General features: G+C 37.6%; 1 protein-coding gene across 1 annotated transcript in view; it reads right to left on the bottom strand.

The window, feature by feature from the left end:
• The window catches only part of LOC149791148 (zinc transporter ZIP4-like), a 104,327-nt gene that overhangs the window by 75,846 nt on the left and 8,718 nt on the right, over positions 1-19,763 (bottom strand). Inside the window, exons 2-4 of the mRNA XM_089969596.1 lie at positions 12,066-12,395; positions 11,168-11,279; positions 1,163-1,255 (exon numbers count right to left, since the gene is read on the bottom strand). Of these exons, the coding sequence (XP_089825722.1) occupies positions 1,163-1,255; positions 11,168-11,279; positions 12,066-12,395 (535 nt within the window). The remainder of the gene's footprint in view (positions 1-1,162; positions 1,256-11,167; positions 11,280-12,065; positions 12,396-19,763) is intronic.

The following is a 19,763-nucleotide window of genomic DNA, read 5'->3' as shown; positions in this document are numbered from 1 at the left end:
TGTTGTCATTATGATCTGATAGATTAGGGTCCGAACTGTAAGTTTGTTGTCATAATGATCTGATAGATTAGGGTCCGAACTGTAAGTTTGTTGTCATAATGATCTGATAGATTAGGGTCCGAACTGTAAGTTTGTTGTCATTATGATCTGATAGATTAGGGTCCGAACTGTAAGCTTGTTGTCATTATGATCTGATAGATTAGGGTCCGAACTGTAAGCTTGTTGTCATTATGATCTGATAGATTAGGGTCCGAACTGTAAGCTTGTTGACATTATGATCTGATAGATTTAGGGTCCGAACTGTACGTTTGTTATCATTATGATCTGATAAATTAGGGTCCGAACTGTAAGCTTGTCATAATGCGCCTCCTGATTTGGGTCTATATTTTTCGCGTAGCCCCGGGTGGCCGAGTGATCTAAGGCCCCGGGTTGCTCAGAGGTTGAAGGCGCTCTCCTTTAATGATCACTGAGACATATCACCTCTGTCCCTCCCAAATGAATGACAGTACATCCACGGACCAAGCGTTTGGGTCTGGAACTGGAGAGACGAAGGTGGGTAGCTTGTTTAAATAAACATTATGAAACCCCTTGCAAAATAAATTATGTTGTTGATAATAACAACAACATATATACGACAAAAAAGTGTTTTTCATTTTGTCAAGGTTAGTAGCACTGATTAACATATCCTCGTATAGAATTTCCTGGAAGCGCTACAAAAACACCATTGTCTAGTTGTTGACAAAGTTGTACATAGTTTCGACTTACCAAAATTGAAGCGGATCTTAAATTAGATGTGAGGTTTTAGTACTTAAGTGCTTCAGGAAGAACGGATTTAAAAGCATCTAAGTTTTGACATTGCTTTGAATTGGCACATTAAAAAGACATCCATATAAATATGATCTGCATGGTAATGAGGATTTCATTTTATAACCATATTTATACACTAACCCTAACCCTAACCCTAACCATATTTATACACAGGCGTTTCAATTATCCACAGTAATGCAAATGAAACTGAGAAGGAAATTTACTCTTACCTGCATTCTATCGATTGACTGATTGAAAGGGAAAATGCCATGCTGTGTTGGTGTGAATAACATGATGTGTTGGTGTGAATAACATTATGTGTTGGTGTGGCCTACTGGGGATGAACCATACTCACATTCCTCACTCATTGTTTCAGCATCTTGAAAAAGTTCATCCACAAAATAAGAAGACCTGGGAAGATTTCTACAGTGTTCCGCCACCTTTGACCCTGAAAAAATGAAGCAGTTTCGTCTATACTCTTCTAATTGGCATTATTCGTGGCGTCTGTTGTACAGACATGTCATTTATATAATTGACCTCGTCCATAGTATAAAACTAACAGGACAAGTCATTTATATAATTGACCTCGCCCATAGTATCAATCCAACAAGACAAGTCATTTATATAATTGACCTCGCCCATAGTATCAATCTAACAAGACAAGTCATTTATATAATTGACCTCGCCCATAGTATCAATCTAACAAGACAAGTCATTTATATAATTGACCTCGCCCACAGTATCAATCTAACCAGACAAGTCATTTATATAACTGACCTCATCCATAGTATCAATCTAACAAGACAAGTCATTTATATAATTGACCTCGCCCATAGTATCAATCTAGCAAGACAAGTCATTTATATAAATGACCTTGGTAACAACCGGACAAGAAAAGTAATATTTAAAACTAACTACATGCAGAGTATCAATCTAAAAAGACTCGTCATTTTCTTAAACTTACCGCATGCGTGGTTTCATTGAAGCTGGTTCCGAAGGCGGGAGGGGTATCAGGACCCCCCAACCCCCGCTAAAATGTACACACACAAACATACAATCATTTCGCACTTGAAATGTGACCATCGTTTTATTCTTGCGCACGTTTATATGGCATTATGCACACTTTGATTAAATAGACACGTGGACGTTTGCTTTGGTGCCCTTTCGAGAAAGTCAGGGACACACTGAAAATTTGGACCCCCCCCCACTACTTTACCTGATACGGCTCTCTTATTTATTCAACATTTTAAATAGTTTATTGAAACTGCCATTCGGAAATGGGTTACTGCATGGCAGTTTTGAGTGATTTATTTGCCCTTTCATGGCTCTCTCTTTACCTATATGACAAGGCAGCAAACAACAACTAGGCAGCAAACAGTACAGACTACTGTTCCCATGTTTGTATAATACCAGATTAAATATTTTCCCATGCCCTCTATGCGGAAAGGTAATCGAAAACGATGATGAAATGTGTTCTATCTCTGCATTAAAAATTGAGGAAAGTCTCTCACTCTCACCACTGTTGACCTTAGGTCTCACTGGATAGTTTCGTATTTTGACACCCCCCCCCCCCAATTTTTAAGGTAGAAGGCATGAACCTAATTATCACAAGCCTAGCATTTATAAATTCACACATAAGCTAAATCTATAATGTGGTTCAGATTTACTTTGAGTTAGGCTTGGAAATGGGTTGGCTTGTTGGTGACTGCCTGTCACAGTTAGATTTGCATTGGAGATCAAATGCGTAACTTGGGCTGCAAATGAGGTGTCGACTTGGCTTACGTATTTATGTGTGTCTGCTACAGAGGTAAATATCTAAAAATCTAGATGGTTGAGGGGTGATGAAAAGTATGCTAATTTGTTATAGTACTAGTGAACTTTATTCATGCATAAGGCACATACTGATTCTTTTAGCTGCTTTGTCACAGAAAAATATTCAAATTAGCTATTTCTTGTCAAAAACGAATGTAAAATTTAGGGGTTGGCGGCAGTGTTGGTTCAGTATAAAAACCACCAGTTGCATCAGGAATTAACCTGATTACTGCAGTCAAAATCTTACATGCATGCTTTCTATACAAATCATAAGTTTGTTTTTATTTGTATCTTCAGTGTAAAATTATTCTCATTTTTCTGTAATTGGTCATCGTTGGATGAAAATTCACCAGATAAACTGTCCAGTGAGACCTTAGTATTTCCTCTCTCTGAAGTATGTATACATGTATCTATCCACAAGTCTCTCCATCTCATCATATATATATATATATATATATATATATATATATATATATATATATATATATATATATATATATATATATATATATATATATATATATATATATATATATATGAAGACTTCATGTAGACTTACTTATACGTGTTGACCGCTCCGGTGGCCTAGTGGTTAGAGGTTAGAGAGTCCGCCTCCGATGCAGGAGGTCGTGGGTTCGAACCCCGGCCGAATCATACCAAAGACTTAAAAAAAATGGTACTAACAGTTGCCTCGCTAGGCGCTTAACATTAAGAGGTTAGTTTTGGACTGGTCGGCCTGGTGTCAGGATAATGTGAATGAGTGGGACAGCATGCTACATGTCTGCGGCATGATGCCCCAGTGCTAGACATCACTATAAGGTGTCACACTGCAGACATTGTAGCAATGTGACCGAAAAATTGTTAAACCTAAATCACACACACACACACACACACACACACACACACACACTTATACGTGTTAATTTTTGCAACCTCCATGGCACCGTTAGAAATAACAGTTTGTAAGCTAAGTGTCATGATTTGATTTAGGTATAACTGAGCAATGTTTTAAAAATGCAAAGCCGAACTTAACATTGTCGTGGTTTGCTCAATTGGCTTTTAGTGAATTTCCGCAAACAAAGAGGAACGTAGCCTTTACGAATCATATATGACGCTATAGGGAAATAATATATAAACCACTGATATCGAGGGGGATTACTGCCATAGTCCTATGCGGGTATTTTCTAATCTTTCTTGATGCATTATTGTAAATGACTGCTTGCAAGTGCTCCTTTCATAATTCTATCAATATATACACTGAAAGCATAAAACAGTCGAGTTACAGAGCTTGCCTTACAGGCAGTAAAGGTTACAAAATTAATCTTTTTCCCAACTCATTTATTGCTGACCATATTGGTATGTACCCATACCCAACCAAAATGTACTTTACCCTTGCTGACCATATTGGTATGTACCCATACCCCACCAAAATGTACTTTACCCTTACTGACCATATCGGTATGTACCCATACCCCACCAAAAATGTTCTTATAGCACTTATCATGTCAAAAGTAAAAATTCAAGAAGGGGCCATCCATTTAGTATGTACGCAAAAATCTGGCAAAGCTTGATCCCTCCCACTCCCTGTAAACATGTGAACTTTTTTACACCACCCCCCACCTGCGTACGTACGCTTGACCCCGACCACCCCCGAATTCTATAGAACGGCCTATATTTAATCCATGCAGAAACGATCAAGGAATAGTAATATTAACGTGTTTAATAAAACATATAGTCCAGCGAAGATGAATGTCTGGCTGCATAAAAAATAAGCTACATAACTTTAAAAAGTTTGTCTAGCGTCCGCTAAAATTCAAACGCCGACCAAGTTTTCATCCCCACCCCCGTTTCCTATGCGTACGTACATTATCAGTAGACCCCCCCCCCACGCAAGTGTATGCATTTGGGTTAACCCCCTCCATGTGTACGTACAAAATGGATGGCCCCTACCTGTGACAAAAAGTCGGACTATATGAGAATAAAAGGAAGTGGTCCGACAGTGATTTTCTGGAAACTTTTCAGGTATGGAAATGGGAGAATATCTTCGTCTCTAAGACACAAAATCCGATCCTCTTGTGTTCTGAGCTGCCTCGAAATAAGGACTGATCAAGTAAGCTCTACCAGTCCAAGGACATTTATATCACGTGACTCAAACTTTAATGCGTTAGATGCGATTAGAAATTTACAAAAACAAACAACTTTTAGAGGGATTATTTAAAGAGACGGGACTTGAGTTTAGGAGTGGTCCGAAAGAAAGCCTTAGGCCAAGATCATGCCTATCATCAAGGAAGGATGATGCTCGTGCAGTGTTATGTCCAATAATAGAAATGGACACATAGAAGTAGTGACATCATATATTTTACGCCCAAGCTAGTGAACTAGTTTAAAACGGGGTCATTCAAGGTCACCCAAAACAGTTGTGATATAACCCAATCCGAACTAGGTTATTTCAAGTCACTTCCAAACACATGAAACGACCTCTGGTGTCAACAACTCCAATGAAGTTCATACATGAAGTTTATGAAACCAGATCATTAATCTAGACTCAAGCTCCTGGACAAAAGTATACTCGATACAAGGTCAACAGTTGCTGTCCAAGACTAACCCAAAGACTTTGGAAGCTAATAAAGCTCATGTGGAGAAGAGATAAGTCGACAGGGAGTCGGCTGCATGCAGAGGATGGCTTTATTCGGAAGGAAGATAATTCATCAGCAATCAAGCTTTATTCGGAAGGGAGGTATAAATTAGGCAATTCAGGACACTAACCCTTTTAAACGTGGAAGGAAAGTCGCCGTCCCTGCCAGACGTCAGACGAAATACATTCTCGAGTGTTGTGCTTAGGCCTCGCCAACACACGTTAGCATTCCACACAAGTTGGCAAATCTCACTACAGAGAAGTATCATGGGTCAGAGAAGTTCAGAGACATGCTTCACCACTGCCTCGATAACTTCAAAGTGCGCTTCGCCCGTGTCAGACAACACAACATCATGGCAGAGACTAGAAGCTGCCAGCATAACTGGCTGCACGATTTCGGCTGTACTATTTTTATCTTCAATGAATCTATGTGAAGACAGCAGAGAAGATGAGCCGAGAACCAATTATTTCATCTGGAGTTTGCAACCTCCTACAATGTCCTTCATGGGTGATATGACAATTACAGCCAAGTCAATACCTGAAGGTATGGATGTTAGAAGATCGTGGAGACCTGATAACTGGGCCATGATGCAGTTCATGTTATTTAAGTCAAGAAATCTTGTTCTGAATATAGGGAAGCTGCAAGACAGATACGGGTAGAAATTAGAGAGGTATAAATACAAAAACTTAGTGAGCAAGCACTTTACTGTATCGGCATGTGGCAGTAAGAGTGTGGCAGTCATTAAGCGACACTCCAAAAACTGGATGGAATCCAGTGACAAGATTTGGCTTCCTGGAATATTCAATGTCTGGTATTACCAGCATGGTATTCTAACAGGAATCCTTTTAAAACTTGTAGTGTACCAAGTCCCATTTACAGAAGCGGTTGCAAGAATACTCGATACATTTCTACGACGATGGAAGAGAGAGCTAGTGAGCTTCAGTAATATCGGCTTGTACAGTACTGGCAGCAAGCTTCAGTAGTATCGGCGTGTACAGTACTGTCAGCAAGCTTCAGTAGTATCGGCGTGTACAGTACTTGCAGCAAGCTTCAGTAGTATCGGCGTGTACAGTACTGTCAGCAAGCTTCAGTAGTATCGGCTTGTACAGTACTGTCAGCAAGCTTCAGTTACCACTATCATCAATGACGGACTAGTCCAATGTGACCAAGACCAGACAGATAATGATGTTGAAAGACAATGCAGATGAGGTGCGAGAAGTAGCAGTGGATATGTCGGTGGAAGGCAGAATGTGTGGATATACACAGGAGAACGAAAAACGGTCCCAGTAGTTATCAGCTCTGTGAGAAGAGTCCAGGCATAAAGGCAAAAGGAATCTAGCGGTGGAATTAGAATATCATGGCTTTGTACCACAGATTACATTGGGATTAATCCGGATTACAGGATCTAGCCGCACTAATTTAATTACCAAGGTTGGATGAAGAAACCTCGCAATGAAATTGCCGTAAGAGAGAGGAGTGATGGAAACGCTAATCGGTATCGGGTTGAGACTGATCAATTCTGTCCTCACACAAGAAATAGAGTGTGTTGCGGTCAACGTCGAAATGCCCTCGAAAGGGGATCCCCATTTGCTGAGGACACGTATTGCAGTGCATAGCTCTCTGTCTGTCTGTCTGTCTGTCTCTGTCTCTGTCTCTCTCTCTCTCTCTCTCTCTATATATATATATATATATCCTTGGTTGATCTCTATATATCCTTGGTTGATCGCTAACCCTCATATTTGTACTTCTGTCGCTAGTTGATAAGCCTTTTTGATTGTCCGTTTTTATCGTATAACCTGTTTGTGATGATTTATAGCCTTACAGTCCTCGTGTGTTGTAAAATCCACAATTTACCTACTAACGTAAACATGAAAAGTGTCTATTTCGAAAAATGGTAAATTAATTAGAGCTCAAACTTTACTTACTTTACCCTAATTACAAACAATTAACAAAAAATAAAATTCAAACTTAAACCCATTAATCTCGAAGCCGCAGATTGCTACACATTATGAACTGACTGACCCACCCAACTCTTTCGGGTGATGTTTGTGTATTATACCGAAACAGATAACCAGTCTATAAATTTTGTAGTACAGTCTTGACAGGTTGTGAAGGCCAAGCACTTTTTGAGTTCTATTGGACTGAAAACACACACGGGTGCACATTGAAAATGGGGAATTCCTGGAGCGTTGTCTAGCCGACAGGGTCTCAAAGCTAGTGGTTTCAAGTGCAAAACTATTTGAGTTTCATTATATTGGGCTATTCACTGAATAATATCCTACTCATACCTGTATATACACATGCACCTGTATATACACAACCACTTGCATATACCACAACATGTATATACACAACCACCGGGTTAGAAAATGACAAAAGAATGTCAAGGTGAATGGAACAACGTAGCTACAAAAATTGACGATTTATTTCTTCACTTTTTCAAAGCTTAACTGGGGACATTGTCCAATAAATTTATAAAAGAGAATTTTCCTTTGACTCTATATATTTAATGGCTTTCACCTAGAAATTGCCTCTTTCGTTAATACCTATACCTATAATGGACCTACCATTTAATTTTTGGAAGGGGGAGGGTCGAGGAGGGCATTTTGGAAGGTAAGCGGTCTCTTATAGTTTCTCGAGAGGCGACATTTTCTTATTTTACATGAAAATATATTTTTTTAATCCCAACTTAAATAATGCATATAATGTTACGTGTTTAACCATAACCCTCATAAACAGTAACAAACACCTTGACGTCGAAGTATTTAAAAGCCCGACTGACTAAATTCTCTATAGAAAAAGGTTACCTATACACTAATTTAAGACGCAAAACAGCTTCCCGTATGAGGGTCACGTGATCACTTTCTAGACCAAGATAGACTATTTCCATGTCTAAGGTCACGTACTCCCAGTATAGCCTCGATTTTACTTATGTATCCCACAATAAAAATAAATTTAAAAAAGGTGTTTACTCCAACTCTTACTAATTCTGAATCAAGGTTAGGAACGAAGTCAGCATTAAGATACAAAGTTCTATTATTAGGTGTTTACGAAAATGTCAGGTCAAACTAATTTCTGGAAAATGTCAAATTCCAGTAAACAAAATTACGTTACTATAGCATGTAATAGAATAAAAATAATTAAAAAATAACAAACAAACAATAAAATTAAATCAAATATAAGTTAAATCAAATATACATAACGCTTCCCCTTAAAGAAAAAGAAAGATTTATATGATAAAGCTTTCTTTTTACCATAAATTATACACGAGGTTAAAAAAGACATAACAACTCTTATGAATTATACACAGTATATATGAAATAATACATTTCTATACATAGCAAAGTGAATCTGCTATTAAATTATATTTTCCCCTATGTGCATGATGTCAATATTATATTCCTGTAACAACAAACTCTACCTAAGTAGTCTTTGATTTTTATTGTTCATCTTACCGATGAAAGTAAGGGGGTTGTGATCACCAAACACAATAATCGAAGAAGGAGCTGAACTAATGTAAACTTCGATTTTTTTTAATGCCAATATCAAAATCAAACATTCCTTCTCGATTGTTGAGTAATTTGTTTGGTGCTTATTTATGATATTTATTTTAGAAAAATAGCACACTGGATGATCAACACCATTTCGTCTTCTTAAATCAATACTGCCCCAACCCCAACGACACTTGCATCAACCTACAGTTTAAATGATTGGCTGTAATTTGGAGCTGTAAGATCTGGCTCGCTTTTAAGTAAGGCTTTTAACTTATCAAAAGCATCCTAACATATTTCATTCCAAAGAAACCTGATTTTCTTACTCAACAAATTTGTCAGGGGTTCAGCAATTATTAAAAAATTGGAACAAAATTTCTGATAGTATCCAGTCATACCTAACATTCGCATCAGTTGCTTTTTTACTAACAAGCACAGGGAATTCAGAGACAGCATTGACCTTAGCATCTATACGTTTAACTTGTCCGTGTCCCAAGATATGTCCTAGAAATGTTACACTAGCACGACAGAACTCACTTTTGGATAAATTAATTGTCAAACTTGCATCAGTGAGTCCGTCATAGAATTTCCGAATTGTTGCTAAATGTTCTTTCCAGGTGTCGTGTAGATGATGACATCATCGATGTAAGCATCACAATTGTTTAGACCAGATGCAATCATAGTCATAAGGCGTTGAAATGTACTTGGCAACCCTTTTATCCCATACGGCATTGCTTTATATTGGTAAAGTCCATCTGGAGTTACGAATGCCGAGGATTTCCTTTACTCTTTCCATCAGTGGACTTACCCAAAATCCTTTCAGAAGGTCAAATTTGGTGACATACTTTACATTTCCGATCTTATCAATGCAGTCATCGATTCTTGGTAATGGAAATGAATCTGTTTTAGTCAAACTGTTCACCTTCCTATAATCAGTGCACATGTGGAAATTATTATCTGGTTTCGGAACAAGTGTACATGGTGAACTCCAATCACCTTTACTGAGCTCTATGAAGTCATTCTCTAGCACACAAAACATATTTTTGGAAGCATTCCTGTTTGAGAGGGTTCATCCTGTGCTGGTGTTGTTATACAGACTTACTGATCGAAACCAAAGCACTTTTATCCAAAACATTTTTTTCTAACAAATACTGGATCAAAATACTTTATATTTCTTGCTTCGTTAAGGAAGCTTTTGCCTCAGAAAGATCATATTTTCTGACCAGTTGAATTAATTCATATTTTTGCGAAAGGTCTAATTGTTCCTGGGTAGGACGTGAAAGAAATATTTCCACTTTTGATGAGATTGTAGAAAAAGCTTGCTTATTTCACTAAATATTTTAAAATTGTAAAAGAATATTTGGGATTTTGTTTTTAAATTAAAAATTAGGGTAATTTAACTTTCAAAAAAAAGTTTTCTAAAACAGTTTAACCAAAATTCATAAATCCCGGACGAGCTCCCAATTTCTTTGGGCTCTCATAAGTAGTAACAAAGAAAAAGTGACGATAACAAGCTCTGTAAAATTTAACAATAATATATTTCCCTAGAAAAACAAATATTCATAACAATAATAATGTTTTATATGAATCAGAGGAATTATATTTTATTAAAATTAAGGTCGGATTATTTTTTTCTTAAAATAATACCCCAGCCTCCTACCCCAGTTACAATGGAAGGTCAAATATCTGGATAAGTATTCATGCTATTGGGTTGAATCTGGTATTACGAAGGCGTTAACATAATTTTTGTTTGTATCGTGTGTACTTAAGTCGCAAAGGTAGATTGTGTTTCATTTAAGTTTATTATAATGTATCTATTCTCTATTGAGTATGTTCAAGGAGATTTTATCTCCACCGTTTTGCTTAAAAAAGACCTTTGAAGTTTTTATAATAGCCTATGACCATTACGCTATCTCGTTCTACAGGTTTAGATAAAAAGTAAAGAAACTTGTGCATTAGCTTCCCTATGATGTAAAGTGGCGTGACACATATTTGGTTTCTTGCTACCAGCCATTGGGGCTCCATGGAGGAGTAAGTAAGTCTTAAGGTGGAAAAAGTACTGCCACAATAGATTTTAACCTTAACCACCTAGCCCTTACCCTACTGCCACAATATATCTTAGCTAAACTTTGAAAACTTATTTGAAAACTGATTTGAAAAGCATTGGTTCAATACGTAGGACATTAGGACAAGACATTCAGATAGGCAGCCAGCACTGGTCCCGGTGTGTAAACAGCATTTCCTTCCGTCATACCTACACACCGTACACCCTTGGACTAAATTACACCAACAAATATGCGTGTAAATTTTTTAAACATATCACTACGCATACAACAACAAACTGTGAGATACTACTACTACTGCTACTACTACTACATCAATTATTATTATTATTATTATTATTATTATTGATAGACGCACCTGCAACTATGTGGTAGACCAGTACAGCAGCCAAGTTTCCAACATCGTCTTTTTGCACGTGATCACCTTGGCGGCGACCTAGTTGTTCCAGAAGTAAATCGGGACTGACACACTAAAATGGATAATATGAAATTTTGAGTGTGGATCCTAGTTAAAGGAAATATGAGTTTGAAACATTGTACTTAACAGAAATGTACAAAACATTCATCTGAAGTGAAATAATTGTGGATTCTAGTGAGTGTGGATCCTGGTTAACACAAATATGTGTTTGAAACATTGTATTCAACATAAATGTACAATACAATTATTTGAAGTAAAATAATTGTGGATTCTAGTGATTATTTGAAATCTACGGGTACTGCGCACAAGTTTAGTAGACAAATAAATTTCGTATCAAAGTTGACGCTGCTAATGCCGGAGTGTATAAAACCTTCTCACTGGTTGAATGACTAAACGCGATTTATTATTATCAGAACTAAATTTAGATCTGCTTTTCAATTAGATCCGATTCCATGGTGACTTTATTACCGTATATACTACCTTACAAGTCGAATCCAACTGCATAGACAAAGATCAGTCGCTTGATTATGCGCCAGGTGATCTGTGTCTATGCAGTTTTGTTCGGAATAATAAGGACAAGCTACATAGACCACAATGTCACGTATAAGGTCTAACATATTAACAGCTGGACTCACATATTATTCGTGTATCTACGGTAATTAATCGACATTTTCAGTGATTATTAGAACGAGATATTTATATTATTTCTTAAGTAGTTATAGTTGGCGAATTCTTTAAAAACATATTGCAAAATCAATGAAGTTTTATTTATGTATGAACTCATCTTAAGCATTCAGTCTAAATTTCGTATTGAATAAACACCATTTTGAATACTTACATTATCTTTGATCGGCTTGACGCGGTGTTCATCTGTATGACCAGGATCAATTTCTGAGTATTGTTCTAAATACTTCGTTAACAACCTTCCCAAATCTGCTTCTTCAATGTCAATCCCACCAGCGTTTCTAACGATGCTATTCACAAGTTGTGCTCGGATGTCCTCAATGGTTATGTTTTCGTTGGTAATGGCGTCTTTGCTTCCTTTGCAGAATTCGCCACTAAATACGTGTAGAAGCAGGACGGTCGCCATGTTGATAAAGTCTTCTTGTTTTACGCCATCAGTGACGTTTGCGTTGAGGATTGTGATGAGGTTAGTGACATTCAGGCACTGCAACATAAGTGGATAACACAGATACAGACACTGCAACATAACTGGATAACACGCATGCAGACACTGCAACATAAATGGATAATACACACCCAGGCACTGTAACATAACTGGATAACACACATGCAGGCACTGCAAAACAACTGGATAATACACACTCAAACACTGCAACATACTTGGATAACACACATTCAGGCAATGCAACACAACTGGATAACACACATGCAAGCACTGTAACATAACTGGATATTACACACCCAGGCACTGTAACATACAGTCACTGCAGCATAATTGGATAACACACATTCAGACACTGCAACATAACTGGATAATACACACCCAGGCACTGTAACATAACTGGATAACACACATGCAGGCACTGCAAAACAACTGGATAATACACACTCAAACACTGCAACATACTTGGATAACACACATTCAGGCACTGCAACACAACTGGATAACACACATGCAAGCACTGTAACATAACTGGATATTACACACCCAGGCACTGTAACATAACTGGATAACACACATGCAGGCACTGCAACACAACTGGATAATACACACTCAGGCACTGTGACATACAGTCACTGCAACATAATTGGATAACACACATTCAGACACTGCAACATAACTGGATAATACACACTCAGGCACTGTAACATACAATCACTGCAACATACTTGGATAATACACATTCAGACACCACAACATAACTGGATAATACACGCTTACATTGATTACAACATATGCATCGTTCCTCCAATACAACCCACCTTTTCACAAGCGAAGTACCAAAAATAAACTTTATTTCATGTGACCCTTCATCGACCTGAGGACCAGTGTCAAAGCAAAGATGGTAAGCAGGCACTGTGATCTTTCTTATGTACGAGTATATATATAAATGCAACAAACTGACAACAAGCAGTGCGAAACTAGTATCTAGCTAGCCTGAGCGGTTTCGACTCTAATGAGTCTTGTACAAAGGCAAATACGAAACATAGACAAGACAAACAAATAAAACAGAAAAACGGTTATGTTTGCGAAACTTTACATGGCTATTTCTACAAGAATTCAACTTTTTAACTATGGCATGTGTCAGCTAGTTTATTTTAGCTAGTTGCTGATACTGGAAACTGTTCGTATTGATGAGACATAACGACATGTAGTATGTTGTGTAAAGTTATGTAAGCGCAGATTATATCCCAGATACTTCATTGTTATAGTAGTCATAGGCTATTAAGCAAATTTAGAGAATGATTTAAAAAAAATGTGTCGGCTGCAAAAGATAATTTTATTTGTGCATGGTTGTCTTTTTCTAGTCTTCTTGGTTTAAACCACTTGGTTTCGAATGTTCTATGGTGGCATATCCAGTAAGATTCATTTTCTTTCCTGGTTTGGGGACTCCAGTTGGGGTTGTGAGGAATAGCAATAAGTGTTATATCACTGAAAGTGTGGCATGGGGACGAGAAGTGTTCTGCGACCAGGCTTCTGTACTGCATCTTTGTCATTCAATCAGATCTATGAAGGTTGATCCTTTTGTGTAGTTTTTCAGTTTCTCCGACATACTGAAGGCTACAGATCTTACATGTGATGAGATAAATTACGTTCTCTGTTTTGCACGTTTTGTTTGAACCATGTATGTTTAGTTTTTCTCTAGTCACTGTGCTAGAAAATGTCATGGTCTCTATTATATGTTGACAGGTTTTGCACCTTTTATCGCCACAGGGACCATATTGACTAGCTTGGTCTTAATTAGTGATTGGCGTTAGCTTCACCCTGGCTAGGATGTCCTTGAGGTTTTTTGGTCTCCAGTAGGCAACTACTGGTTTGTTAGGGAGGATTAACTTTAGTGCGTCCGACGATTCCACGATGGGTCAGTGTTTCCCGATGATTTTACCTAGTTTTGGGGTTGTCTGGATGGTAGGTCAGGATAAATGGTATCCTATCAGCCTTTTCCTGCTTTCCATAATTTAGTAGGTCATCGTGGTTTGTTTGCTTAGATCTTTGGGTTGCCTCCGTAATCAGGTTTTTGTCGTAGCCTCAGTAAATAAAATGTTTAGATAGCTCTTCACACCATTTTAGGAATGTTTCATCGTTGAAGCAAATTATGCGTATCCTCAGTGCCTGGCTATATGGAATGTTCCTAATGCAGTGTTTTGGATGACTGCTGCTTGGGAGGAGATACTGGTGTTTGTCGGTTGGTTTGGAGTATATCTTTGTATGGAGTTTGTTTTCTACCAGTCTGGTTGTTGTGTCCAGGATGACGTGGTTTGAGCTGGAGATTTCTGCCGTTAATTTTGTTGAGGGACGGAAGTTGTTTGCCTTTGATATCAAATTATCCAGACTTTTTCTTCCATGTTGGCTCTTCATTTCTCCATCATCGATAAAGCGTACCCACTGGTATGGTGTAAGTTCAACCGATGCTAAAAGTTGACCCTCCAGTTTTCCCATAAAAATATTAGCATACGAAGTGGCCATTTTTGTACCCATTGCGGTTCCGTTAATTTTGAATAGCTTTCGTCATTAAATTCAAAGTTATTAAGTTTTAGGACAAGCTGCAGGAGTTGGACTAGGAAGTGTGTGGGTGGATTGTCTACAGTTCTAGTTTCCCATGCTTCTCTACACGCCTTTATCCCTTCGTTGTGCGGTATGTTAGTATACAAAGACGTGACGTCTAAGGAAACAAGCAATGCATTTGGCAGTAATGGTTCGCTTGCTTTGCTTTTAATGAGGTAATCTGTCGTGTCCTGAAGGTATGGTGGTAATTTGTGGACATGTGGTCTCATAAAATGATCCAAATATTCTGATGACCTTTCTGTGGGATGCCTTTACCGGAGATTATAGGTCTGCCCGGGTTTCCTTGTTTGTGGATTTTAGAAGATCAAATCTAAGGTAGAAGATCAAATCTACCTGCCCTTTGGTTTTCTGGGCTTAAGTAGTGTCTCGTTTGCTGGTCTATGTGCCCGATTTGGTCCTCCTTGTCAATAATATTAGTGATGGTTTTTGCATATTCCAGTGTTGGATCATGGTCTAGCTTTTGGTAGAACCTACCGTCACTTATTTGTCTACTTGCTTCACTGATGTAGTCTTCCCTATTCATAACGATCACAGCGGAACCCTTATCTGCAGGCTTAATTATGTCTGTTCGGCTTTTCAGTGAGAGTAGGGCATCTCTCTCTTCCTTTGTCAAATTAGAATATCTGTTAGTATGGTTGATGTATCTGGAAGTATCGTTTTCAACTGAGATGATAAAGGCTTCTAGATTTGGAACTGAACTTTTTGGTGGGGGTCCAATTACTTTTATTTCTGAAAATGGGTTGGTCGCAACTTATATTTTCCTCTAATGTTTTTATTGACTGCACGGCTAAATGGGCACTGAGTCTTAATCGGCGACTAAACTCTTCTGTGTCCTTTTTCAGCTTCCCTTTGTCATATGTCTTTGGACGGGGACAGAAACTCAAACCCTTTGATAAAAGGTTTATTTCTGCTTCCGTAAGTTTTAACTTAGAGATATTGACCACTGAGTTAGTAAATGTTCAATTTGATATTGCTATAGAGTGCTTCCTATTCTTCCTTTTACTGCGATTTTTCTTCTTACGTTTGATTTTAGAAGGAATTTCATCAACTGAAATTTCTTCACTACAGTGATTTGGTTGTAGATCATGACTTCTAAGTTTTCTTTCTCTGAATTTGTATAGTTTTGCAGAGAGTCGTTTTTTATCCTTACTTAATTTAGAGTAAAACGTTTGCAATTGTTACTCTGTGGAAACTGAATTCATCTACTGTTTAATGTTTCCATGGTTGCTGATTTGACTAGATATTGATGATTTATCTTTTCCTCAAGTAGGGCTGCGAGTTTCATGGACGTATCGTGCTTTATTTTATTCCATCTCTTGCTGAATCTGTCTGAGCTCTTGCCAATAATTTGCAGCTTGACATGAATCTGAAGACCTTTAGTGACTGTGTTTGTTTCGAGGAAATGATGCAAGATAGTGCAATGATGCTTTAGACGAAGTAAGGCATTAGTTTCATCGCGAAACGTTTTGAGTGTTTTCTGTATTAGTTGAGACATCGTATCAGTTCTACTAGATGTGGCAAATACCTAAATACAAGAAGGAAAAAATTGGAATGTATATACTAACACGACATAAAATACAAAACTGAAAGGATGTTAGATCACTCCAAAGGTAGATCTTGCCATACCAGGTTGATAATATAAAGAATACAAATCAGATGGCAAATAACAATCCTTACAAGTGCACTGGATCCAGCAAGGGGTCACGTGTGTCAGGGATTGATTAAAATAAATGCAATAAAATGACAATGAACAGTGCGAAACTAGTATCTAGCTAGCCTGAGCGCTTTCGACTCTAATGATTCTTTTTCAAAGGCAAATACAAAACATAGACAAGACAAATAAATAAAACAGAAAAACGGTTATGTTTGCGAAACTTTACATTACTGTTTCTACAGGAATTCAACCTTTTAACTATATTATGTGTCAACTAGTTTATTTCAGCTTGTTGCTGATACTAGAAAATACTGGAAAATACTTTTATTGACCTACAAATTGATGAACCATAACGACATCTATTATTTTATGTAAATTTATGTTAGCGCAGATTATATCACGGATATTTGATGTTATAGTAGACATGACTGCAATAATAATAAATACATGGCTTTAAGTATCAACGCCAAATACAAACCCAGAATAACCCACCAATTGCTATATATCCATGCTAACTTATGAAATGATATGTATATAATATTGATATAATTACTAAATAGAGATGAAATTAATTCTACTTTTTATTCGAGATGGTGAAGTCCTCACAGAACTTTCTAAATTTATACTTTACTGCTACCTTTTTCTGTTACTTTGTGGTATTTCTCTTGAAATGCTGAACGCTCTGCCGACGATATATATATATATATATATATATATATATATATATATATATATATATATATCCCTATCTTGCATGTAATTTGTAACGCTCGAATGCGCAGTTTATGCACGAGTTCATGTCCACAATTGTCATGGCCTCTGAACGTGACACATTTATTTTGTCGTTGATATCAATCAAACATCCTTTATGGCCGCTAAAATCTCAGAACTTGACACATTTGTTTTGTCGGTGATGTCAATCTAACATCCTTTGTGGCCGCTAAAATCTGTGTTAGCAAGATGAATTGCGTCATGACCACAAAATAGCGGACAACAGCAAGAACAAATATGTTGAGTGCAATATGTTGAGTGCAATCGAGAAATACGGGTCATGTGTGTCCAAATAAAACGTTACAGATGGACACCTGTGTACACACATATTAGATTCAAATCTGTAAGAAAAACGAAACCTTTTACGGCAGCACCTGCTTTAATAGACCGCTACAATTTTTGTCTACACCATGTAAAATAATGTCCACTAAAACCAAGAAAAATGTTCTAAGGAACTCGTGATGACACGAGCTGTCGTAAGGGCGTAAGCCAATGGCTCCATATCACCAAAAAAAAGACATAGCCCAATGACCCCATATCACCAAAAACGACATAAAGTAATGACCACATATCACCAAAAGGACATTAACCAATGATCCTATATCATGAAAACGACATAACCAATGACCCCGTATCAGCAAAAGGACATAATCAATTGACCCCATATACCAAAAGGACATAATCAATTGACCCCATATACCAAAAGGACATAACTTATTGACCCCATATCACCAAAAGGACATAACCAAATGATCCCATATAACCAAAAAAGACAAAACCTAATGCCCCGATATCAACAAAAATGACATAATTCAATGATCCCATGACCCCGAAATCCAAAGGAAGTAATTCCAAAAAAGGCACTGGAAATATATGATGATAGCATATATACCAAGAATCAGCAAGAACAGGTGTCCACAGACATCTAATGAGTTTGAGTAATAAATGAATCCTGGGAAAACTCATCCAATTAATTTACACTATACACTATACACTATACATTATGCAAATTTCTTTGTCGTGATGTTGGCATCTGAAATAAAGTCTGCCTATAAAATGAATTTTTTTGTGAATCATTATCATGAATACATGATACGGCTTGGATGGTTCGCGGGCTGCGTGTTTGATAGAGAGTCTTGCTATCATTGGACTGTTTTAATTTCTCTGTTACTACTTCCCATCTATTTTCCAGTAAAATGAGCTGTGTACGTATATCTCGTTTGGGTCAAGTCCTAATTTGTCGCCAAGAAAGTCAAGAACGACATCCAAACAATCCTCGTTTACGACATCTGGTAATCCCCAACATAGTTAGATAGTTCCGTCTGTGTCGTTCATAGAAGTGGATTGAATTGTAAGCCAGTGTTTTGATTTTATGTGAGTTAAAGTCGGCCATATCACTAGCGGCACGTGCAAACTGCTCCACAGAGGACATTCGCTCGTCGGCATTTTGTATTTTTGTAAAGAAATAAACAGAGTTTCTAATTTATTCTCGATGTTCTGTCTTAAACTGTTCAAGTGAAACGTTACTCACACCTGCATGTCATCTGCATGTCACACCTGCATGTCGCGTATCTCTTACGTTTTGAGTCCGTATGGTAACCCTTTTCAGCCATTTCATGTCTAAGTCGTGACTGCCACCTCCTAACAACTCTTCCACAGAATCAGAATTTTCAGCCACTCCTGAATGATCGAAGTCCAAATTATAAGGCCGTTCCAACTTACGTTTAGGAAAGAGTACCAGCAACCAAAGGCTTAACGGAAAATCTACTCTCATGTTAAGTCGCACATCTCACGGCCATCTACTACTAATATATTTAACTTCAGTTAGGAAAGTGTTTTGCAGTGTTTTGTACATTCTCGTTACTATATATCAAAGATATCATTTAGATTAGTTCATTGATGCACCATGGGGCAATAGATGAACGTGTAAGAATATGAACTGGTATAATAACCGACCTTTCCATTACGGTTTGAAAAGGGCATCACCATATTCGTGTCACGTGACATTGCACCATTACGGTATTTGTATCGCCAGTACTGGGTACTACCTGTACATTATTGCGATCATTCAAATTTACTCTGAATACCTTTTGTCTACTCAAGTAGTGCATTATCATGAAATGATATTTGGTTAACTGGGTAAAACGCAGTCTTATTCTTGTTATAGCTTAGGCTTCTCCTTGTATAATTTCATTTAGTAGTCGGCCTTTTGTCCTTAAAATGTAGTTTATGTTATCGCGCGCGCGCGATAATGTGTGTGTGTGTGTGTGTGAGAGAGAGAGACTGAGAGAGAGAGAGAGAGATTGGATTTTTAACGTAGCTTTAAAACGTAGCTTGGTGCTCAGCATTAGGAGGTTAGT

The sequence above is a fragment of the Sinohyriopsis cumingii genome, chromosome 9 (assembly GCF_028554795.1).
Source record: "Sinohyriopsis cumingii isolate HCF-2022 chromosome 9, ASM2855479v2, whole genome shotgun sequence".
NCBI lineage: Eukaryota > Metazoa > Mollusca > Bivalvia > Unionida > Unionidae > Sinohyriopsis > Sinohyriopsis cumingii.
The sequence above is the reverse complement of the archived record's forward strand: the minus strand, read 5'-3'. Positions and strand labels throughout refer to the sequence as shown.